The 25,417-nt window shown below is 38.4% G+C and overlaps 1 protein-coding gene across 1 annotated transcript in view; it reads right to left on the minus strand.

Moving 5' to 3' along the window:
* Nucleotides 1-25,417, minus strand: part of SLCO5A1 (solute carrier organic anion transporter family member 5A1) — a 72,066-nt gene that overhangs the window by 36,260 nt on the left and 10,389 nt on the right. Inside the window, exon 2 of the mRNA XM_033061200.1 lies at nt 2,777-2,909. Within this exon, the coding sequence (XP_032917091.1) occupies nt 2,777-2,909 (133 nt within the window). The remainder of the gene's footprint in view (nt 1-2,776; nt 2,910-25,417) is intronic.

Genomic DNA, 25,417 nt, shown 5'->3' on the forward strand with positions numbered 1-25,417 from the left:
CCCTTGATTTTCTGTCTTCTAAAGTCAAAGAAAATATGCAGAAGAATACCTCAAAGGCATCCGCACAAGCCCTAGGACCTCAAATAAAGCAATTAAAGCTAAGGAAGGACCAGACAATGCAGAAGGAATTCCTTTAAACTTCTTGTGTGGAATGTTGATGAAAGACTATATAGGAAGACCCAAATATTAAACAGACTCTGAACTAGGAAAACACTCAGAAAAGTGTCAGCAAAAGAAATTTGATTCAAAGCACCTGACAGAATGCCAAGGGCTACTCCACAACTAATGAGGTCCCTATACAGCATATTAACAGTTTTCAAAGACAACAACATGATGAATGATTTCCAACACATATCCCCACAGTTACCACATTTGAATAAAAAACAGTTTCAAACATTTGATGGGCTGGCATAGACAGCTGGCTTGTAATTTAGCCCAGAGCACCTATAAAAACCCCAGGTGTGCAAAACCTAGGAGTAGAAATCCTAATCCCGAAACTCAAGGAATAATCAGATCAGAAATAACACTGAAAAATAACCATTTTACTTTACCATGTTGCATGAGAGATAAACCAAATTACATGTCCTGCAATATACCTCCTAGAAAGGAACAGCTTAAGGAAAAAACTAGACTATACTGCTTTTATTTTAGCCATATATCATAGTTGCTATACTTACTATCTTGTCTGTAAGCACTGCCTCCCTAACAATGGAAACTGTTAAATTGGGTCCCACAATAAGCTACATTAGGAACCTTATAGCTATAATAAAGAAAAGATAGGAATCAAAGACACTAATTCACTTCAAAGGGAACAAGACTCAGAAATCTCATATATGACTTCCCATTAAATTATCTCAATTGAACCACACTTTTAAAGTGTGTCAGCTGAAGTAAGTGTTGGGCTACTCTTACATTTCAAATTGTTAGATTGCATAAATAAAAATAAACTTGACTACACAGCACTTCCCTGCAAGGAGAAAATGTCACAGCCCCAGAAAATACATTTCAATGGAATGAAATGTACACTTCCAGAACTCTGCAACCAGGCAGTTAGGGAGCAGCAGGGGACAAAGGTTTAACCCTCACACCACGGGAGTCTTGCTTTTTTTTAATGGGTAAACATAGCTTTTGAAAGAGAAAAGAGAATGAGACAAATGCTATGAAGGCCACTAAACTCTTATGAGGCCACCACAACTTGTGCAACAAATTGTCAGAGACCTGATAGGAATTGATACTCCTCAGAAATTTGAGAGAAAGAACTGACATAGTCAAAAATGAAAGAGAAATAAAAAGACCTGGAATACCCTTCAAAGGAAAGCCAGACCCTACAGATTTAATCAACAAGATAAAAAAAGAAAACTTTGAATGATTTTTACTGACTTTGTTGCTTTGGCTATTTTACTTTTGCTGAAGTTGATTGAGTTAAAACTCAGTTATATCAGTGATTGTGTTATAGATAAAATCAAAAGTTTATCCCCCATTCATACAGCCCCACGGATTTCAATTAACAAATATATTTATAGGCCTGTTTGTAATTTCTGTCAAGAAGTACTGATCAGATGCTGATTACCAGTCCTGACATGTTATTAAAAATACATGAAGTGTAAGAATTTTACAAAGAATGTATAATATTTTGCTTTGATTCCAAATACTTTATACTAAAATCATCCAAGTTTTGACATTGCTGCATACTCACAGAACTTTTCAGTGAGGTAAGTCAGTAGATAAATCAGAGCAGGGAGTTGTTAACCCTAAGGCTGCACTCAGCACTCAGCTTTGCCTTTCTCTTGCAGAAAATCTGACAAAACACTGCAGCAGTGCTCTTGGACTAAGTTAGACCAATAAAGCAGGACGAAATCTTTAAAGATTTAGGAAGACTCCAAAGAGAGAATTTTTCATATCAAACTGTCAGGAAAGATCACTGCAGAATAAACAAAAACAGATACAGACTGATTGCAATGCTGCAGTGACAAACTAACCCTGGGCATGAAAACTGGCACTGCACCTTACACCTACAAAGCAGAGGTCTCTTCCCAGGATAATGAACTTCAGTTTTTTTCTGGGATTGCATGAAAACTTCAAGGCAGATTTACAATTTATTAGAGAAAAGACAGTTAAAGCCTCAAGACATGCTTCCTCAAAGAAACATTTCCAAGGATGCCACATCTCAAAGGCTGCCTAAAGACATCAGCTAACAATTAGAGCTGCTACATCTCCGTGCTGCTGGAAGCCTACTCCTTACTGGAGAATAATATGATGGTTTACAGCATCTGCTGCCTAAACACAAGCCACCACCCTGAGAAACAAAGACTGGAAAGGGCATGTTCTGACCCCATCCTATCTCCTTCACCTGGAATAGGATCAGTGAAGTTTAATGTTTCTCATCTGGGCAGCAGAGTTCAGTGTTTCATGCTGCCTCTGGTAAACCAAAGAAGAGATTAATCTGGTTTCCAGTAGGAAGGGGTCGGTTCTGGGCAGCAGAGATTGTCCATGGCCTCCTGCAACACTGCCCTGCCATTCCTATGATGAGCACTGCCTGTCAGTGCCCAGTGTGCTCAGGGACAGTGCTGAAACGTACAGGGCTTTCCATGCACTGCTACTGGGGCAAACTTTTCCTCTCTGTCAGAGGCTAGAGTGTAGTAATCAACAGAAACATCATCTTTCTCGGCCTCCTTCTACAACCTTAAACAAGTCCTCAAGGGATAAAATCTTCCAACCTGTCTTAATTCCCTACCAGCAACTGAGAGAATAGTTTTGAAAAATGCTTGATCCTTACCAGTTTCCAATGAATCGGGGATCACTCTGGTCAATATACACAGCTGTCCTAGGATCAACATAGAAACCAATAAGAAGTCCTCCTAATAAGTATCCAGCTGCAGGTCCAAGTGCTCCCATTACGTACATGATGGCTGAGGACATAAAAGATCAGAGTCATACATCAATAAAATTAATGTTTCATTATTTGCACGTGAAATCACAAAGTAAATGATGCATCTCTAAAAAAGAAGTTCTGCACCCTAAAACTTTTAGGGATTTAGGGACCGTTTTTGTAACCAAGGCAGTGACTTCTGGCTAAGTCACATATTAGTAAGAAGATTACTGCCTTCTGCACATTTTCAGTCAAATTATGCAAGTATACATTATTTTGGTATTCTGGATGGAAAGCATACTTGACTTGCATAAAATTTTTCCTATTTAGTAACACTTCCCTTAAATCAAATCAAAATTATTTAACATATAAATTTTTTAGAAGTCTAACTAATGGTAGGGAAACAAAAAAGCAGAAAAGCAAAGAATAAAAATTGTAATCAAAGAGCAAAATATAACATTCTAATTTAGTTACCATCAGTCTAATACTATGTATAAAAGAATGGTGCATTTTAAGAAATCAAATATTCCTATTTCAGAGATTGACAGAACACAGGTTCAAAAAGGAAAGTCCTATTTAACTAACTTGTTATCCTTCTATGGTAAGGTCACACACCCAGCGAATGAAGAAAAGGTGATGAATGCGGTTTTTCTGCATTTTAGTAATGCTTTTGATACTGTCCCTCACAGCATCCTTCAGGACAACTTGTCCAGCTGTGGGATAAGTGGCTGCAGGCTGTGCTGGGTAAAGGACTGGTTCAACGGCAGAGCTCAAAGGGGACAACTGGTCACCAGTGGTGTTCCCCAGGGGTCAGTTCTAGGGCCAGTTCTGTTCAATACATTTACCAACAACCTGCAGGAGTTGAATCCCTCATCAGCACATTTGCTGAGGATCCCAAACTGGGAGGTGCTGCAGACTCTTCGGAGGGACAAGAGGCTTTGCAGAGGGATCTACACAAACTGGAGCACTGGACAGTGATCAATGGCATGAAGTTTAACAAGTCCAAACACCAGATTCTGCAGCTGGACTAATCAGGCACAAGTATAAACTGGGGGAGGAGTGGTTGGAGAGCCTCTCTGCAGAAAGAGATCTGGGGGTGCTGGTTTGCAGCAGGCACAGCAAGAACTGGCAGCGTGTCCTGGAAGCCAACAGGGCAAACCCCATCCTGGGTGCATCAAACACAGAATCACCAACTGCTCAAGAAAGGTGATTATTCCACTGCGTTCAGAACTGGTGCAGCCTCACCTGGAGCACTGTGTGCAGTTCTGGGCACAGTTTAAGGACATGAAGGTCCTTGAATGGGTCCAGATAAGTGCAACAAAGCTGGTGAGAGGGCTGGAAGAAATTATCTGTGAAGAGCAGTGAAGAACTTGAGGCTTCTCTAGTTCAGAGAATAGGAGGCTGAGGAGTAACCTCATTGCTCTACAGCTTCCTGAGGAGAGGATCTTTACTCACTGGATCTTTTCTCTCTGGTATCCAGTGACAGGACACATAGCAATAGTTCAAAGCTTTACCAGGGAAGGTTTACTTTGGATCTTAGGACGCATTTCTTTATGGAGAGGGAGGTCAAACACTTGTGAAGGTTTCCTAGGGAGGTGCCAGACTTATCAGTGTATTTAAGAGGCATTTGGACAATGCCCCTAGTAACAGATTTTAGTTTCTAATCAGCCCTGAAGCAGTCAGGCAGTTGGATGAGATGATCACTGTAGATCCCTTCCAACTGAAATGCTGTTTTATTCCACTCTCTTCCATTCCTCTACAATATCTCTTTCCTTCCTTGACATATCCTGCAGTACCCACTCTTTTTAAGAGGTTTTTGCCCTGCTTCTCATACAGTCTGCCTGTAACTATAAAAGGCAAAGGGGTGGAAGGGCTGGTGTCTGCTGTCAGTGTTTGTACCACTAAAATCCAGGCTCCAGCATAGTAACACTTGCTCAGCTGCTGTAGATCCTCTAGCAGCACATGAAAGAACTGATTATCTAATTCTCTGTAATTCTCCCTCTAGGTCCAGATGGTTACTGGACTAGTCTCTGTCCACAACAGGAGTATGCAGACTCCACCCTTTTTGGTCCTATCCTCAATCAGACTTGCTGAATCCTAGACTGCAGAAACTGAAGAAGCATAACTGAGTGGTTACAGCTAGGGTTTCCATTTTACCTGTTACTGCAAATTATACTTCACAGATAAAATAAGCAAAACAAAATCATTAAATCTGCCTGATTAAACCAAAATAACTTGCACGTTTCCATCTTGAAATAAGAGAATGAAGAAAAAGAGCATTCTCACAAGTAAAAAGAGAGCCTTACTGCAGAAAAAAAAAAAAAATACAGAAGCTACCACAAAAGGTAAAACTGCCTATACTAAAAAATGCTGCCAGACCACAAATTGATTACACAGTTTTATCACTTTTAAGTCATTTTTTTGTAAATACATTTTTGGTTTTTATGAAACTGCAATTTGGAATAAATAGATTTTGCTGAAGTCCTTTTCATATAATGGTTTTCAGAACTGTGTTCACTATTTAAATTTATTCCAGCCATGTCCCCTACTGAATTGATTGTAAACAATTCTCTGTATGCCTAAAATGCTCCATCAGACATTGAAACTCTGCTCCTTAGCAGCAAGTTGTTAGATAAAACCCATAGTAACTGTTATTTGCAAAATTCATGTCATGAGAAAGATAAAAAACAACAAACAGAAAACTATTTTCACACTTCCACAACCAATAATAAGTTTTGTTCTACAAATGTTTGCTTGGAAAATTGATTCAGACAACTACAGCAAACCCAGATCTCTAAAATCTTTAGAGAGGAAACACAAAGGGAGTAAAAGACTGACCTAATCCATTCACTTCAGTATTCAGAAAAAAAACTTATACTGCATTAATTCAGCTTTAGTTCCACCACTGAAAGCAGCAACTGCTTAGGTTTCAAAACACTACCCAAAAAGTGTATTTTGTACACCTGGAAACTTCAGAGGGTTTTCCTTGCAAGCAGAAACATTGCACAATAAAGATAAAAGTAACACTGTACACTGTTCTCCTTTAGAAGAACAAATCCTGTCAACAATTTCAGGAGTATTTCAAAATTACTATATGCTGCTCAGGTTTCAAGATGCATTTAATATAACTTACAGGTAAAATGTCACTTTCTGAGTCTTTCAGAAAACACAAAGCCTCCATGCTCCTGATCAATGGCAGGAGGCAGTGTCAGCAGGTAAGTTCTTAAAATAGCCATTTTAAGATACATTGCAGCATCTTTTTCAGCATCTTATAATGGTCACTATCAGAAACTGGACAATTAGTGCAAGAAACTAATTTAGACTTATAAATGGAACTACACATAGAGCATGGCAAGCATAACATTTCAGTGTTTCAAAATTAGGTACCTGAAAGAATCTGCCCCAAACTTTCAAACTTTGCTGTGGAAGTGAAGGGCAAACCAGCTCCATAAGACACCCCGGCAGGCTACTCAAGAGTCCTGGACCCTTAAAATTCTGGTCACAGCCCTCACAGCTATATTCAAGAATAAAGACGTTTTGATTCCCAAGTAGGCCACCAGGATTACTGGATGATATAGAAAGAAAACTGAACTGGAAAGAGATTCAATAAGGGTGTCATCAAAATTGTACCTGCTTCACAAATAAAAAAATCTTACAGAGAACAGGTTTCTGTTCCACTTGAAACACTAGAAGGTCTCCAGTTTTTGGATGAAAAAGGTTCAAAAACATGTAGGTGATGTATAAGCACCTTCCTTTCAGCCTTCTGCCAGGGATTTCAGCTAACTCTTTCTGGTCCTCCCTCTTCAGGCCATGATGTGGGATCTTGATCTAGAGAATTGCACAGATATGACAGCCAAGACCTTTCAATGGAAGTAACAAACATTTCTCCCCCTACCAGGAGGCATGCTGCAGTACTGTGATGCTGAGGCAGGGCACACAGTACCCAGTATAATTTTTTTAATTGCACTTAAGGAAATCCAGCATTTGTCTTACAACCTCATAGCCATAAGCTTGACTGGTGCTTAGATTTACAAGTTGCCTTACTATTCCTAAGTCACAAAAAGCTGTGTTGCAAAATAGCAGTAATTTGTCCTTCCCGATGATAGAACAGAGGTGACGTACATTCCATGAGTTAGAAGTTCTACTCCAAACCATAAATTATCCTCAACAGATAAAAGGAGGAAACTACTGTTTATACTGCATAGACACATGGGCTACAACATCAATCTGAATCTCTTCTGACTGGGTTGCAGTGGAATTGTAGGATTGTACCCCTCTGAGTATTAGCCACACATATTCACTCAATGCTGACAAGTCATATTACAATTCCGTGGGAACACTGGTCTCTCTAGGAAAGCACTTCTGCAGGTCACCCACTGCTACCCAACTTCACAGAACCACAGAATATTCTGAATATTCCCACCCACATTCCAAAGCGAATGGCCTGCACAGGGATCAAATCCATGACCTTGGCATTAACAGTACTATGCTCTAACCAACTGAGCTGATCTCAGGGTGACTTAAGAGCCGCCTGAGAACAACTCATGACAGTCAACACAACGAGATCAGACTGGACTTGACAAAAGCTTTTTCCCCAGAGGTCTGTTGTAGCTTGCTGCTGCTGCTGTCGTGTAGGATCCCAAGTCTTCAGAGGAAAGAACGAGCTGGTTTACTAAAATTACACAGCCTTTAAACAATGCAATTTCAAAGACCAAAGACCTTGTGGATTCTTTAAAGTCTTCCCTCTTCCCAGAAGATCTTAGTGTTGTGGTTAAGAGTTTCCATTACCAAACATATCTCCTCCTCTTGGTGTACTTTTTTCTTCAGTGATGAGGGGTAGCCTTTCCCAGCCCTCCTAAACCTGGTCTTTCAGACCATAGCTCTACCTCTGACACACAACATAGATAAGTAAAAATATCCTGGTTCGGAGAGAGTTAGTTAAGTGCCCATTTTCACCCAAGATATCTAGCCATAGCAATTTTAATTCCTTAAAGCTTTGTACTGGAGGAGCTTCACTGCCTCACTGAGTATGTCTGACTGTGCCTCTTTATATAAGCCATGCTAGTACCAATTAAAATCACAAGTCACATATTGTGCCTAGATGAACAGAAACTACACATTAGTGAGCTACAACAGGTTGGTTTCTGGGCTCTAAAAACACTCTTTGGTTTAAAAAGTAAAAACAAAGGCATATATTGCTCAGTCCCTGTCATCTCCTCTGTGTACACACACATGTCACCACACAATTTATCGCAGGAGGAGGAGGAACATTTCTGAAAGACCCCATTGTCCAAATCTTGGCAGCACATCACCATAGTTCAACTGTTCATTTCATACATGTGTAAGACAAGCAGAATTTGACCTTTATTCTATTTTCAATGAAGTTTAGAATTTGCAAAATCCTGCAAAAGCCACAGGGTGCATTCTGAAGGTATGTTTTATATATGTATACAAGTATGTATATGAATATTTGCTCTTGTCAGAATAGTAGAACAATTTTAATAGATTTTGCAGAGTACTTTTTAGTGCTGTAGAATTATAATCCTTTTGTATCTGTAGATTTCTAGTTTTTACTCCAAAATCTTAAATGTCATTCGCATGAGGGTGTTGATTGGAAAACAGAGATACAAAATTAATCTCCTATAGTCATGAAGTAGAGTAGTAAGTCCAGAAGTGTAATTTACTTAATTGAAGCAATAATTCAGTGTTTTACAGGCTGAACAACTCTCATGAAAGAATAACCACAAAGAAGAATAAAAACAACACCAGAAAGAAAACATTCATGTTTTGCAAGGAAAGCGCTGTGTTTACAGATTACTTATTTACAACCTGAGAACTGAGTTTAACAGAAATGCAAGATGAACTTTACCTAATCTTGAATATTTATGTGTCAAGAAATTTAAAGGCTATAGGTTAAAAAAAACCAGTTGCAGAGTTACCACCTGGGATTTGTACCATGGCATCCTTTCTAGAGCCACCAGCAGACATTTCCTTGGAAAGCTGCACTGTGCTGTCACTGGAGAATGAGCAGTACTACTCATAATAAATAACTAGAGTTATTTCTCTAGGGTATAGAACAGGTTCTGATTTCTACACAGAGCAAAGCTGACTGGCTGAGGTTTCAAAGGGGAACAGGTCCCAGCTCTCCCCTGTTCCTTTCAAGCCACAGCACTGTGATGGGATAGCAAGGATCAAGCATAAAGGAGCTTTCAAAGAAACATTGCTCCCATTCATAAAGGCGTATTTACCTCATTCTGTCTAATTTCACCACACAGAAGCTACCCCAAAAAACACAAGGTTTAACCACTCTTTTGAGCCTGAGGACACAGAACTGAGTTGGGAGCAGAAGCCAGGCAGACTTCTCAAAAGCTTTTAAGTCAGGAAATCGGTTCACTTCCTTCTTTTCATCACAAACGCACAACCAAACATACCTATACATGCTTTAGGATTTTTCCTTTAATGTGGTTATTTGCTCCCAAACAATGCTTTGAGCATTACTGCAGTTCAGATAATAATGTCCAGTTCACATCTTTAAATCACTTCCTTTCAAAACATATTAGCGTTACATGACTTTAATAGTCTCTCAGATCCAGTGTTCCACTCAAAACAATAAACAGAGCAACAAAACTACCTCAGTAGCCTCTCTTGATCTTTGTACAGAATAAGTTTGTCACTATTTTAACAAGCAGATTCCACAGACTTAGAAGACAAATTTATAGAGAAACATAATTAAAGCATAATTTTACATGCCTATGGAAAAGAAAATGAATGGCCCAGCTGACCACTCCATTAAAAAACGCTGGAAGTTCAATTAAATAAAATACATTTCAATTTTATTTAAGTGACTTGCCAACACCAGATTAAAAGCGTCAGATTTTTACTTTTCTCTTACAGCTTTATAATTAAGATATAATTTGTATTAAAACAGGTATCATTCCCTGATTTAAACAACCACACTGTTTCATGCTTTGCAGTCACCATTTGTGGTCATGCTGTAACATTATAATCATTTTCACTTGATCCAATTCTACTATATCCATAAAAACCCAGGAAAGCAAGCCCAAAGAAAACAAGCTAAAATAAGCTGTCTGTCCCAAACTGTATTTCTTGTATACATTGTCACTGCAATGCTACTCCAAGTCTCTGCTATGCTGTAGAGTCACAGTGCCTACAAAAGCAATTCAACTTTCAAAATTTCACAGACTCAGTACTTGTCTTTTGGTTACACTACCAGGTGTGTGCAACCAATCCAAACTATAAAAACACTGAAAAAACCAAAGAAAAGCTTACACTTGTACCGTGGTACTTCAGCTTTACAGATACTTGGCTAAAGAAATTACTGCCCCCAAGGAAAACTTTTCCAGTGCTTAAAATGAGAATCTTTATTTCTTTAATCCTAAAGCCTGAGAACTGTGGAAGTAGAAAACCCAGGTGCAACTGGAGACTGTCCTATTCTTTAGAGACAACTGCTTTGCTTGGAACACACAAATACTACTTAGGGGTTTTCATCAAAATCTGTCTTTTCTCTCTTTATATTCACCTATAAATAAACATTTGCCGATAATATTACCAAGAACGACTTGCGGTTAGCAAGTAAATATGAAAAAGATGCATTTGTTGAAAAAGATTCGTGAAAATGGCTGCAATTTCTGAGTGTAATTTCCAATCAGTGTGGGTAACTGAATTAGACACCATGCACAAAGAAATTCTTAGATCAGATAATTAAGCAAATCGGGTTTTATCAGTTTTTTACGTTCTTAAACCAATGGTAACACAAGAATCTTCTGGAGATGTTGGTATTCCAAAAGCACATACAACTAACTTTAAGCATATGGATAGTCCCCATTGATGTAAATTGTTTGCATGACCAAAGATAAACACATCTATACTTGCACGATCAGAACCTAAACTGAAAACAAAGATGTTCTGATATTATTTCCATTAAGTCAAAGGCACTGGTAACCTAAACAGATGTTCGGGACTTTTTTTTAAATTGAAGTGCCAACAACTGCTTAAATGCAGGGATAACAGTGATCTTTCTTAAAACTCCCAATTTTTTTTTCCATACATAGGAAATTTTGATATGGAAAGTACTGCTATTGAAATTTAGGTCTCAGTCAGATGTACACACTACTTATGCTGAAAAGACCCAATGTCCGAGGAGATGCAACAGAAGGCAGCTCTGCTCTTGGCTGTTACTTTCTGGAAATCAGCTCTCAGAAATGCTTCACTTCTTCAAGTTTTTTAAATTTATGTTGATATGTTGCACTATAAACACAAGGTAACATATCCCAAGTAGTTGACTAGACATGAATTCCCAACCTGTGAGTTTTCAAAAGAACTTGTTTCTTAAAAATGTTTTCTTTTCTGAATAGTAAGGCAACTAGACGGACGTTGACCATTTGTATTAACACCTGCTGAGTGCCTCCTTGAATTCCTGATCTGTCAGCATCCCAAAGTTCTGATTACTCAAAAGAACAAAACAATGAAATGTCATAGAAGTAGTGTCCATTTCCATACAGAAAATTATCTACTCAATATAATTATTATTAACTAAAACATAGGCAAGTTACTACTCCAAATTCTTTTTAAAACCTTTAACTAATAACTGATTAGATAATTTCACTGTATTATTTCCCATTAATTCAAACACTGGGAGCTAAATCCACAGCAGAGAATTTAACATTCACATTAAGAGTATTCTTGAAGCCAGTATGACTCCTCCCTTGGAGCAGGCAAGATTTGGCACTTCTGCACTAATACTCAGTGGTGTTCCTACTAAAAGGACGTTGAAGCTGTTGGCTGTCCTTAAGATACTGAAGCAGCCTCTTGAATCCTTGGCATTCTTTCCACAAGGTCATGTCAAATTGGAATATCTCATCTCTGCCTTTTAATTGTTTGGTTTTGGGGTTTTTTAATGGTTTGGTAGTTGAGGCTACATATATACATTTAGTTTTCATTGGGAATTATCCCCAGGCATGTGCTTATAGACTCTGTTGATCTCAACTTCTTAAAACTGTTGTTCATATCGTTAGTATTACTTCTAAATACACTAGAGTGGGCAGGGTTGTTCACTCACATTTTCTTCAGGCTATCACAACAGAGAAATATCAAACTGTGAAAGCTCAAAGTTAGCCTTCAAGCAGATCTCAACAGGTAGATCCCAAATAAGAAAATGGAACTAAAAAAAGAGATCAATTTTTAAATCACAGCTGTAAAGGTCCATAGCTACATGACCAGTAGAACACAGCCCAGAAGACCATTTCAGAATTTTTGTATCACGATTTATTTTTGTTTGACATCACTTTCAGGTAGTCTAGGATCACAAGGCAACAGGAATATATTACTCAGGTCCTTTCATTTCTCTGAGTTGGGAGAATGCATCCACTCCCAGAGGAAAAGCACAGAAGAGCCCTGTGAAATTTATCAGGCACTGAACCAGATGTTAAGAGTATGCCATCATGAACCATCAGAAGAACCAGGAATAAGCACCAATTCCTTAGCAAAATCTATATACACTAAATACCAAATCTACGGATGTGGAGTTTCATTGTCACAAAGCAGCTAACGGCACACAAATACCTGTTTTTCAGAGGAAGGTTTGACATGCATTCTTTTATACTTCATCATTATTCAAAGTCAGGTCCTTTGTGCCTACGAAAGAAAATGTGAGGAAGGAGTGGAAATAGACTAAATATCTACTAAAAGGGAAGGCTAGGTGCTGATAGTAAGTGCACATATATATGTACGTATGTATATATATATTCATTTTTGCTTTGTCCCACCAGCAAGACAACAGAACAAAGAAGGGGGAAATTACTTCAATCATATTCCCTCAGAATTAATTTCCTTCCAAAAATTGGTTTCTGCCTAGGAGGCATAGGTTAATTATTGAAAATGTTGGAGATCATTTTTCCCTTCACTACCTCTCGTTAATAGACTGCAAAGAAGGGCAAGCCAGACAGCATTTCTCCTTATTTTCTTTGTAAATTGCACTTACATTTTCATCTTTCAACCGAAACAACAGTAATTACACTTCATTACTCATATCTGACTGAAAATCTGCCTGTAAGCAAAAGCCTATTATTCCAGTAATTTGCAGATGACCTTTGAGTTTTAACATCTATTGTATTGCTAAAAAAATTATTTTTCTACATTCAGAAAGGCTGAAAGCTGCAATAGCTTCAACTAAAAAATATATTAAACAACAACTGGCAAAGTGAAATGAAGAGTTGTATAGTCATATTTGAAACAATATTGAAAATATTATTGCAGGTCAAAGAGTCTGAAAAACAATTCCATCCATGTGTAAGAGTTATAAACAGAGGAGAGAGTTTATTTTAGCTAAAGGACATCACTATTTTACGAAAACCTCCAAAGCTTCAAAATATGGCCTTTATTTTCATAGGAACAACATTGTTTGGGCACTTTCATGAAGCTGAAATTATGGAGAAATGTTTGATTCTGGAAAGAAAACTTGAGCTTTGGGTTCTGTTTTCCACAGAGGGATCATAAGAAAGGCATGAAAGCTCATTCAACTCCATGTTCTGCTCGGGGACAGAAGAGTTTCTTGCTGTAGCACCAAACTGAATCTCTTCATCCCAGCTATGGAAAAATGTCATCAAGCAGTGCCTCAGCAAATCCTTCCTTCCCCATGGTTAAGGAGCTAATGGGTGCCCCACCATGGAGACACAAATTGTTCTCAAATGACCCTGACGCTCCTGACACAGCCCCATGAAATAGGATACAGAAGCACCGAGCTGCTGCTGCAGATCCCTGAAAACATCCTCCAAATCTAATAAAGGGACACTAATCGTTAGAAATATTCCAGAAAAATCAGAAAAAATTAAATTGACGTCACAGAGTATCATGGAAAAAAAGAGGTGAATACAGTTTTGTAAGAAACTGAAAGGCAGGAAATTAATTTAGATTTTTGTTTAGTACAGAAAATCACCACAGACACCATTTGTTAGTAACAAACTGATTCTATAAATAAATATGATTCTATAAATATATTTCCTTAGACCATTTTAGTCATTCCTGAAAGAAATAAACGTATGCCTCTTAAAGAGTGGTAGATATTGACACGCAATGCCAATAATAAAATTAAAATTGTGAAAATATTTTAGTTTGACATTATAAGTAATGTATTTTACATAGTTTGCTTTGATATCATCTATGTGTCAAGCAAAAAAAATTATTTTTAAATGCTAATCTGTAGTCCACCATAAAGATCAAAATAATTCAAAGTTAAATATTTCAACATGATCAAAACCAAATAATTTTCTCTACACAACTAACCCTAAACCACTATATTCCTATAATCAAGATTTAATTGTCAGAGCAAGACCATCACAACATTTTTATCAGTGTTATTAAAAGACATAGTTTAAACACCATGTTTAACTTCAAAATCACCCTAACAATAGCTTCTCCTATTGCAAATTATAATATTATAGCTACATATGTCTTTCATTTTAAGATATAAATTGTCACTGTGATTTACAGCTCCATTTGCAGCTCATTCCCAGTTCCAATAAGATATGTTAAAATGTTAATAAAATACAGAAGTATTACTAACTTGCAGTGTTGGCATTTCCAAGAGAAAACTATTTATATTACAGGAATCTTTCCAAGATTATTTCAAAATACCATATAAGGCTTACTTATAAAATCTGAAAAATTTGTAATCAGCTAATGTTACTTTCACTAATTAGGTAATTTAATTATTCAGCTGACACGTTTTAAGAGAAAATCACCAATACCCTTTCATTTAGTCTGCAATTTAAAAAAAAAAATGATTGTTCATTCTGGTTTTTTCTTTCTTTTGTGAGTAGAATTAGACATGACAGCTTTGTTTCTCTACTACTAAGATTAACAGATTATTAGGAATATTTTTATTCTTCAATAGCAAAAGATGCTTTCACAGACCTGAAAAATGTGGTGGCTAGAGGTGATGTAAAATTGACTTTCCACCAACTTTAGACACACTTTCATGGCAGTAACTTTTTTAACAAAATAGTTGCCTCTATTATATTCCTAGGGACATGGCAGATTCTCTCTAACTTTGTTTTAAGCTATATGGTTTTATATAAATAGAGCTTTGGATAGGGATAACACTGTAATGAAATCTGATTGAACACAGATGTCAGAGTAAATGAACATAACAGTCCTTTCTGGCCCAATAAAGCATGAAATTATCCCACCAATTCTCTTTTTGTCTGTAACACAGTAGATTCTGCAGACCTCATCCTTTGCAAAGAAGGATGCCAAAAGACAAGAAGCCTCTTCACCTTTCCTTCCTGGCTATGCTGCCTGGAGACATCTCCAAAGGCCTTACCCTGCTGAGGAAGGGGCAGAGCTGCCCTGTGCACTTTGCCATTTCACAGATGTACCAGCTGAGCATTCAGCAGAGATAGTTCCAGCACGGGTGGTGGCCTCGGTACTGGCTGCAGCAGCCAAGGAACCTCGAGGCTGTCCTGAGCCACCCCTGGGCATCCCTCTCTGCCACAGTGCCTCTGAGAGCACCAAAGAGCAAGGACAGCCCAGAAAAACTGACCTGGAGCTGGTACTGGACACATAAACACTGCTAAGGCAAGCTCAGGAAATAACATATAAAGTACCAATGAAAATCAAATGTATTTCCTGGTGTAGATTTTGCTCACTCAAGCAACTCAGTGACCTTTTCTTTCTAGTGCCTTTGTCTGTTTGCATCCATTCTCATAGGGAACATGTTTTCAGTTATTTACAGTAGGAAGACTCAATTGGAAGATTACACTTATGTACACAATCTGCAAACTATCACAGCTTTCAATCAATTTACCACAAAAAAAGCAATTTGTTGAAACTCTAATCTTATGTTTGCAAAGAAAATTTAGTTTGAGCCGTAAATCCCACTGAAATTCACTGAAAGGCAGGTCCCTTGACTTCCTTAAGTCTCCTTGGGAAATTTTAACCTCAGTTATTAAATTATTATGACAGAGAGAGAGAGAGATTGACAGGGAAGTCCTCAAGGAACAATACTAGAGTTGCTTGGAATAACCATGGTTGCAAGTGTTACCAGTGGTCTCTGCTGCTGTCAGAGCTTTTCCAAGTCTAATGAAAATTGATCTGGCATCTTTCCATTAGCTGGGAGTTTTCTACAACATATGACAGAAGAGACATGTCTTCACACACTGCTGGATCCTTAACTGCATGTTCAAATTCATACTGATGAATTTGCCAGCATAACAAGTGGAAGCTCACAGCTCATAGACAAATAATAAAACTGTCCATCACTAAAAACTGCAACACCTAGTACTCCCCTACAGAGCACGTACTACATCTCTATACTGCATGTTACATCTAACTTCAACTGTTATCTACTGTCGAGATAATTTTAAGAAACTGTATTGTCATGAGATTTATTTATGACAGTGTATACAGAATTTCAACAGAGCACTCGCAAATATTTATTAAACACATACATCTGAAGGTGCAGAGCAAGCTTTTGTTTGTCTCTTGCAAAATGACTGGTTGTCATTGTACAAGAGACACAATCTGAATGTTAAAAGAATCAAATGCAACACTAACAAGAAGGCTCTTAAATTTTCAATCACTGTTTAAATAACGCTTGCTTCTAACAAACTCTGCAAATAAAAGCAATCTACACTAAAACATTGCCTCAAGAACAAAAAATCTCTCTATCACATTCCCTTGAACTAAAACTGTTGTATAAATTATTTATATATGCTAACAGAACATGCTTAGATCCATATGTTTATATCATTACACAGATAATTGTGTCTGACACAATTATCCCTAATCCAATCTGCAAGTCTCTAATATATTTTAAAAAACATTCCAAGGTTACAAGTCTACCTCTGCATCAGTGCTGACACTATATTCTGACCACAAATGGCTCAGACAAAACAAAACAGGTTTAAAAAGGGTCTTTGCAGCACTTCTGAGAAACACAGACCTTCAGCTCCTGTAAGCTCTTACACAGGTGAAGTTCTTCAGCTGCTTTTATGAAGTATATCATGGTGACACTCGCACACAGAACACAGGACTCAAACCACTGAAAACATGGCACAGTAAATTCAGCTTTGAGGTCTCTCACAGTAATTTCCTTTTCCACCAAGCAGCTCACCTGATGCATGCCTAAGGTCACTGCATGTTACACTGGAGTAACATGTCCTTGCCTAGAGGCCAATTCTAACCCCCAAAACTGTGTAACCCCTTCTCAAACATATCATGGCTGCTCCATTTGTGCTCCCTAACACCGTAGCTACTTTGCTCATCACTCTATCAGTGCTTTGTGGAGATCTTCTGAGACAGAGGCATGCTTACAGAATCAAGGCTCTTGCTGGTTCAAGCGCATTTAAATCACCATCTGCTAACTCATAAAATAAACCACTCAGGCAAATGTTTCATTCAGAACAGACAAATGATAGTAACATGGCATTACGATTTTCAAACACTAAAAACTGTTGGGGAAAGATTAGCAACTGAAAGATCAAAACAGTGCAGTGACAACACCAGCAGAGATGCAGCAGCAGAATCAGACACTTGTTCCTAGCTAACACAGCTGAATAACCAAACTAAAATGTTAGTTCTCAGTTTCATACCTGTGAAACTGTGTCAGTAACTCTAACAGCATGCATCTCCTTTTCCAGTGGAAGAACAATTCAGAGGCACTGCCCCAGGCTTTTCTCTTCAGGATATTTAGCACACAGCTGATGGGCACTGCCTTTCCTAGCCATTTTTTGTGAATACTTCCATTCCTTTGCAAATGTCCATAGAGAAAGTATTTTGACACAGTAATTCTGTTTGTTTCCATAAAATCAGAGAAGATATGTAATGTTTCAATTATAGAATTGACTCAGAAGATTCACTAAAAAAACTTTCACAATTATAAGCCGCACACGGTCTGGGTGTCAGCAACTGTCTTGGGTTACAATACAGAGTGTGATAAAAGGTACCTATTCTATCACCATCTGTTGAGGGTGGGGGCAGTGATCCTGATCTCCACGGCAGATATTCTGCTAATGGGCCATCCATTGAAACCAGGCGGGGCATTGTTCTTTATCTTTTCACAACCCATCCTTCCTCCAGCGAGTCACTTCTGCTAATGGCCCATTGAGTCCCACTGTGTGACTGATAAAATTACTGCATCCCATTGGAAGTTGCTCCAGCCAGGGGGAAGAGCCCAACATTTCTTTCCAAAATAAAAACAGAGGTTTTGGGACATTAAGGGAGCCCCTTTTTCCACTGGATTCCAGAGGGAAACTGGATTTCTCCACATCACCACTGGCCCTCCGGAAGGAAACTGCACCTTGTACAGGAGCACTGCTCCAACTGAATCACATCTGTCACTGCAGGAGGATGCAGCCACCATTTAATGGGACTGCTACCAACACCCTGCCTTGACAGGGTGTCAGGTTGTACTCTGACTTTGTCAGGGTTTGGAGTTTGTTTCTTTGTAGTACTGTATTTCTATTTTAATTTCCCTAGTAAAGAACTGTTATTCCTAATTCCCATATCTTTGCTTGAAAGCCCCTTGATTTCAAAATTATAATAATTTGGAGGGAGGGGGTTTATATTCTCCACTTCAAAGAGAAGCTCCTGCCTTTCTCAGCAGACACCTGTCCTCCAAACTAAAACAGCAACTTTTTGTTCTTTGTCCATATATAAGCTGCACCTGATTATAAGCTGCAATTCTGGGTTCGGACCAAAATTTTAGTCAAAATGGTGCGGCTTATAATCGTGAAATTACTGCAAAAAGAAAAGAAAAAGCTTGGATCACACCATGTTATCCTTTACATTGATGTGATACAGGAAAAAAACCCCACAGGAATCAATGAAATGTCTTCAGACTGTCACAGGAAGAAACAAAATTAGAAAATAGCCTTCTCCTCCTTTATTGCCCCATTTCACGAATATCCTGAAGACTCTTAGATGGACAATACCAGCACTGACCAGTGGAACTATTTAGCACCTAGCTTTTCAGCAAGCTCACCTGAGTCATACCTTTTATCTGCTATGCTTACTGTTGCTACTTTATTTCACACAAAAGAAAAGAAAAAAATAGGCAGTTTTCATTTCTATAGATTTTATTCTAGGAAAAAAAAGCACGTGCAACAATTTTAAAATATTTTAGCTATTACTATTGACTGGATTGTTTAATTTCCTTTCCAAAGTCTTCCACTGGTATGGCACCACTGTACGGCTTCCCAGAGGACCTCCTCTGCCACAGGCCAAGGATGTCATCAGTCAAATAACACCACTTCAGGTATCTGTGGCCAGGCAAGATGTAAAGGAAAGTAAAACCATCAAGTCTTAAAGAATGGAGCTATTCCCCCTCCTGCATTTATAATAAATAAAATAAAACCAAGCTAAAAGCACATGCACAGGCAGCCCTGTGACAGTGGAAGTACTGACCTCTGCAGAGACTCATCAGCTTTATTTATGAGGGGAAAGAAAAGCCAGGCTTGGAAACAAGCCCTTCCCCACTGGTGGGGTTCAACACTGGTTCCCATTAGCACTGGTGAATGGTGTTATCCTGTCTTGTGGCTTCACACTGCTTTTTCAGCTAACATTTCTGCAGGATCCCCTACTTCCATTTGCTGCCACTTCTAAAAAATAGCATTATTCTGTCTTCCTATTCTATTCATTTCTAAATGAAAATTATTTGACCTTTCATTTTAAGAATAATGTATCTGGAATCAGAATAAAAAACCTTATTGGATTGTAACATCCATCTCCCTATGTGCTACTCAGTGAAAGAACAGCACTTAATCTCAAAGGTTATTCTACGCTATTTTTATTTTTTAGATCAGATTCATCATTGCAGTATCCAAAAGCAGATTACAAACACTTCAGCATGAATATAATTTCTCCTGGTTTTAAGGAAAGAAAATTAAATGTTTGAGGTAAGGGAGAACAAGGTGAGTTTGGCAGAATCCTAGGGAGATGTCTGTTCATCTGTTCAAAATGCAGGGAGATAAACCCCTACTGCAAAGGAAAGAAAGGGAGCATTTCTATGACCAGGGGTAACCAATCCCTGTTACATTTTCTTCATTCATCACTTTATCATTCATTTTCAATACTTAATACTGTGTAAGACCAAATGGCTTTTATATTTGGCTTCTATTCTACACAAGCACCACATCTATGAATAATGTATTGCAATTCATTACAACATAACCCTGAAAATTTGTATTTACAAGTGTGTAAGAAGCTTATCAATGGCTAATGTAACTGTTAGCTACGGTGTGGGAGTTTCAAACAGTTGCAATAATAGAGGGGTGAAAACTTCTAGAGAAAATATTCCACTGAAAAACATGCAATGAGGAAGCCATCATTCCAAATATGATATTAAAGAAAAAGCCTCTCTTCCAGAAGACTAAAAATACATTAGCATTCAGCTAAACACCTCTCATTTCAAGAAAGTCTCTGACTAAAGAATGAGAGCTTCAGGCAGCTGTTAAAAATCCAGATGTTTGTGGCAGGTGCCTCTCCTGTAGCTCAGATACTGTGAGATTTCACCCCTCTGTGTGCAGGGCTCTAAGAGCCACGCACTCCCTGGTGCCCTGGCTGTCCCAGTCCAACCCATGGAGGCTGGCAGACACAAACTGCACACCTGGTAGAACCTGGTCCTGGCAGCCAGGTCAGAGCAGCTGGAGGTGCTTGGTACCAGTCACAAAACCCCTGAAGGCAGACAGGGAAAGGCAGCAGCCCGCACCCACAGCACAGGGAAAGGAGAAGTGCACACAGAGATCCCCCTCCAAACAGCACATCCCCAGAAACACACTGCTGCTGACAAAACCTAAGGCACAGCCCTCAAAATAGCCTCCAGATCCAATTCAAGTGGATGCTAAACTAGCACTGCAATGCTCAGCTAAGGTTGGACTAGATTATCTTAAAGGTCTTTCTTCTCCAATCTAAATGATTCCATGATTCTACGTACCATGTATGCTAGTACCTCAGCAGTAACAACGTTCAGCTGAGGAGTCCCAGAAGACTAAGGAGACAGAAAGTTATGCACTTAAAAATTCATCAAAATGGGAAAATACAAGCTTTTCTGTCCAGCTTTCTTCTTGTAACATAAATCACTATCAAAGGCTGTGACCCTCATCCAGTACTTTTCATTTATTCCATGAGATAGTATAGATTAATTACCTTGTTATGCAAATCTTGGGCGATACGGTAATTTGCAGTAAGTATACTTTAATTGCACAAAAAGTGCACTAACAGGCAATTAGTGTGATAAAACACTGTATTAACTGCAATGTGCTATGGAAGTTTGCTCCCAAAATGGAATAATAAAGCTGTTTATACAGATAACCATTAACAGAAGAGGTGACACAGGGATATTTAAACACAGGCAATATCTAACCAAAACTAAAGTTTGTAGATTACAACTCAAACTGGATTACATTGGTGTTCCTGCACAAAGAGTAAATCCTCATAGAGATCATCCTTTGATTAACACACACTGCTGAAACCCATCAGGAAACATTTATAAATATAAAAACACGTAAGCCTGAAGCCACAGAGCTGGTATTCTCACAAGGAGCAAATGGAAAGAGTAATCCTCTCCAACATACCAGAGTCTAGGTATGTCTTGAATGATGTACTAGAAAAAAACAGAAGCAAGAGTTACATAGAGAGGTGACCTTCAACCAAATGGGATTTTACTTGTATTTTCCACCCAAGAATGAATGGAAGTTGAAATTAATAAAAATTGAGAACTGAATAGCAAAATGCATCTCAAAATGCCAAGCTATGCAAGTAAGTATACATTGATGGTTAAACACTTTTCCATCAAAACTTGTTTTGCCATCAAACTCAGATTAATAAAAATACTGCCCAAAACTGTTTTCACAATGGAAAAAAAGGGTTATTTCTCCCTAATCGGTTTGGTGACTTGAAAAATGTTTAATAAATTACATGCCTTTCCATTATTTCAGATTATTTAAACAAATGTAGTACAAAAATCCCAAGTGGCCTTGTTATCTGCTTAAAAATGAAAAAGCTTTACAGATCAGACCCTGCTCCCACTCAGTATCAGGTATACCTCATTACCTTCAGGGGGAACATGCCGTCATTAGTTTTAATTTCTTAATTTTTCTGGAAAGTTTTACTACATCTAATGCTCATTAGATGCCAGGTTTGAGAACCACAAGAGCAAGGCAGCAGTAACCTACCAGAACACTGGTCCTTGTAAGCACAAAAGCATTAGTATTAATTAAACACCTCCAAACCTCCCTTTCTGCTCTGACTGTGCTTGCTGTCGAGCTAATTGCTTCTCTCCTCCAGCACAGCTTATCGTGTCTGCCCTGATGCAGAGCAGCCAGCTTCATGTTTTCTAAATGGGATGAATACCCTGCAGACAGTAAGTCTGATTGCTTCAGATCTTTTCAGAGTTCCTTGTAAGACAATTGAAATGTTTTATGCAGACAAAATGATCTTCAGATTTTTCTTCACTAGAAGTGTTCATATTAGGAAATTAGTTGAATTATAAAACTCAAAATCTCCGTGGCCTTTTTAAGCAAGAGTATCAATTAGAAAGATGAATAGGAAAGTCTTGGTAGCAGCTGACATCACTATTGCAAAATATAACATTTGCAGGACTTAGAAGAAAGACTTACTTAACACAAAGATTAAATAGTACTAAAGACTCTAGGAGATATGAATAACAATTATGTTTATTTTAAAAAAATCTCAGAACTGATGGTACTGACTTGTGCTCTATTATTACTTACTTGACAATCCCACATAAGAGGATTACTGTCTATTTTGGCACGATGTATAACAAGAGTATACAGCACATCACCAAGGGGTTGTATCACACCCACACATATTCTTCAAGTCAAATCTTCCACATCAGAAAACCACCAGCTGTCAGTTCCCTAAGCTCCATACCATTTTGTTACTCAAGAAAATTAAGGGGAAAAAGCAAAAAAGTCAATGTCTTCAACAGGAGTGCAACACAGACTAAATTAAGGGCAGAATTCTTGTATCATTCTTCAGCTCCCTGCACATAAAAATAACCCATGTTGCTCCTCACACTCTCTATCCTGATTCAATAGAAAAGCAGCAGACAGCAGTTCTAAGAGCATCCAGCAACTCTCTGACACAGTCACAAAGGTTGCATTAACTCTTCTTTTCTAAAGCTATACTACTAATTCTTATAATATCTCCAAAAAGGCCATGAAAACTGGGACAAATCCAGCACTAGAAGAGTTGCTGAGCCCCACAGTATTTTGGAAAAATCCTAATGCTCAGACCACAAAATAATTGATCTGAGTATCCTATTAAACTAGACAAGGGAAATGTACTACATTCCTAATACACTGCACCATTTTTTCTGGTCAGGTACAATCCAAACAAAAACCATCTGGCTCATAGTGTAGGATGCCTACCTGCTAACATAAAAACCCTATGCTACTAAACTCTTCTACCACAACCACTCATCAGTCCTCTCACTGTGTCTACCAGATACATCTCCTCTTCCTAGAAAACAGGGTCACCTGGGACCAGCAGGTAGGAAAAGATTTCAGTATGCCAACTTAGGCAAACCATGAGATGCTGTTCCTTACATATCCTGAAACTGTAACGTGATAGATCCCTTCCTCCATAACACTCAAGGTAATTATAAACACACAATATACATCTGAGAATAAAAACATGGAGTTCTCTCAAAAGCATGGCACTGCATCAGATCCATGGTAAGCTCTTCTTTCTGTAGGATTTAAATTTGGAGTGTGGGGATGCAGGGGAGGATGAAGAGGGGAATAAGCATGAAAGGATGTTAATTATAGATCTATCTGACGATACACAGCTCTCTTTCACCTTATCCAAATCCTTAACATTTATTATTAGTTAAAGAAAAGAGCTGCTCTAATGACAGTGCAGGAACTCTTAAAATTATGATAGTTCATACATTCCTCCGTTTTTCTCTGGTTAATTGAATCTCTTATCCTTAGTGAAGATGAGAAGGCATATATGTACCCAAGGCTTCTGACTCACCAGGCTTAAAAGCTCTTTTCAAGTTCTTTCTCATTAGCTGGCCTGGCCAATATTAATCCATCAGTTTTACCTCACTTCTCATGGAAGGGTGATCTTTTAATTATCACAAATGCATGGGGGCAGTAGCCTTAACCACTCTTTATTTTACTTTTCAAGGCCATATGCATCCGATTTGTTGACGGTGTACTACTTGCTTCTGAGTGTCCAAAGCTAGTGCAATTAACCATAAACTCAGTAAGGACAATAAATGACTCCATCTAAGCAAAAAAATCAATTGCTAACAAACATCAAGACAAGAAGCAGAAGCTAATGAGGAAAGGTCTTTTTTTATACTTCTCCATAGGCTGAGTCACAGAGGTACTCCTAAATGCAGAAGGCACTCTGAGAAGTGCTCATCTGCCTCCTCCCAGAGGTTCTGGAGAAGCCATGGATAGGAGTAAATGCATGGATACTAATGCCTACTTTGCTTCTGCAGTCAAAGAAGTTCACACCAGCCAGCTCTATCCTTGACATTATAAGCACAATTTCATTAGACTCTTCGGTCACTGAGGTCAAGGACTATACAGACCTTCTATACATCCATAGCTACTTAGGACCTATAATTTAGAGTACAGCTCTTCCTTCAAACATCAATTCAGTCCTCAGCTACACCTTTGAAAAATTATTTACAGTATGGCATTTTATTACAACACTGTAGTGCCGAGTTCAGAATCTTTTTACTCCCACTGTGTAACAGGACTAATATTCCTCCAGTAACACAATGCAGGTGTGGTAAGAAACTAACAGTTATTTGTTTCAGATAACCCAACAATCCCAATTATTTCCCTAGGTCATGCTATTAGCAGAAGAAACAGGTTTTTTAAACTCTTATTTTAGGCCAATCATATAACTTACCAGATAAATGCCTACATGGATGTGCATCAGCACTACTATACTGCAGACTCAAAAAGCTCATGTGCTATTTTCTCCTGTGACTAGAGATACCTTCACTATTTCTGTCACTAGACAGCTGTATTAAATCAAGTTGATATGCACTGCCCATCATATATACAACAATTACAGACTGTATTACTATGTAACGAATTTTTTACTTTTTTTAAAGGACGATTATTACTGAAGCTATTTGCACTCTAGGTTTACCTCCTCATTAAATCTCTTTCTCCCTCACTGGGATGAATCATAAATTTAGATTAAAAAATCACAAGATCAAAAACTATTTTGCTACTAGTTTTTTAGACTCCAGCTACTGAAATGGCAGGTACCAGTGAACGGCATGGAGAAGCACTTTGGGCAAAAGTGGAAAATGCTGTTTTGTGAGGAAGCACGGCAGAAGCAAAGCTTCTCTGCTCTCTGCATTGACAAAACTCCCTAGCCTTGTTAGGGACTTTCCTGTACTGCACAGACTCTTAGAGCAGCATCTTCAGCCCTTCTCATGGGCTCCAGGTACTGTCCCTGGCAGCTGCCTCCTGACCAGAGTCCATTCTGGCTTTGCCCCTCACTGCCTTGGAACACACAGAAGTGGCACTGACAGTC

This window comes from Catharus ustulatus, chromosome 1 (genome assembly GCF_009819885.2).
Source record: "Catharus ustulatus isolate bCatUst1 chromosome 1, bCatUst1.pri.v2, whole genome shotgun sequence".
Taxonomy (NCBI): Eukaryota; Metazoa; Chordata; class Aves; order Passeriformes; family Turdidae; genus Catharus; species Catharus ustulatus.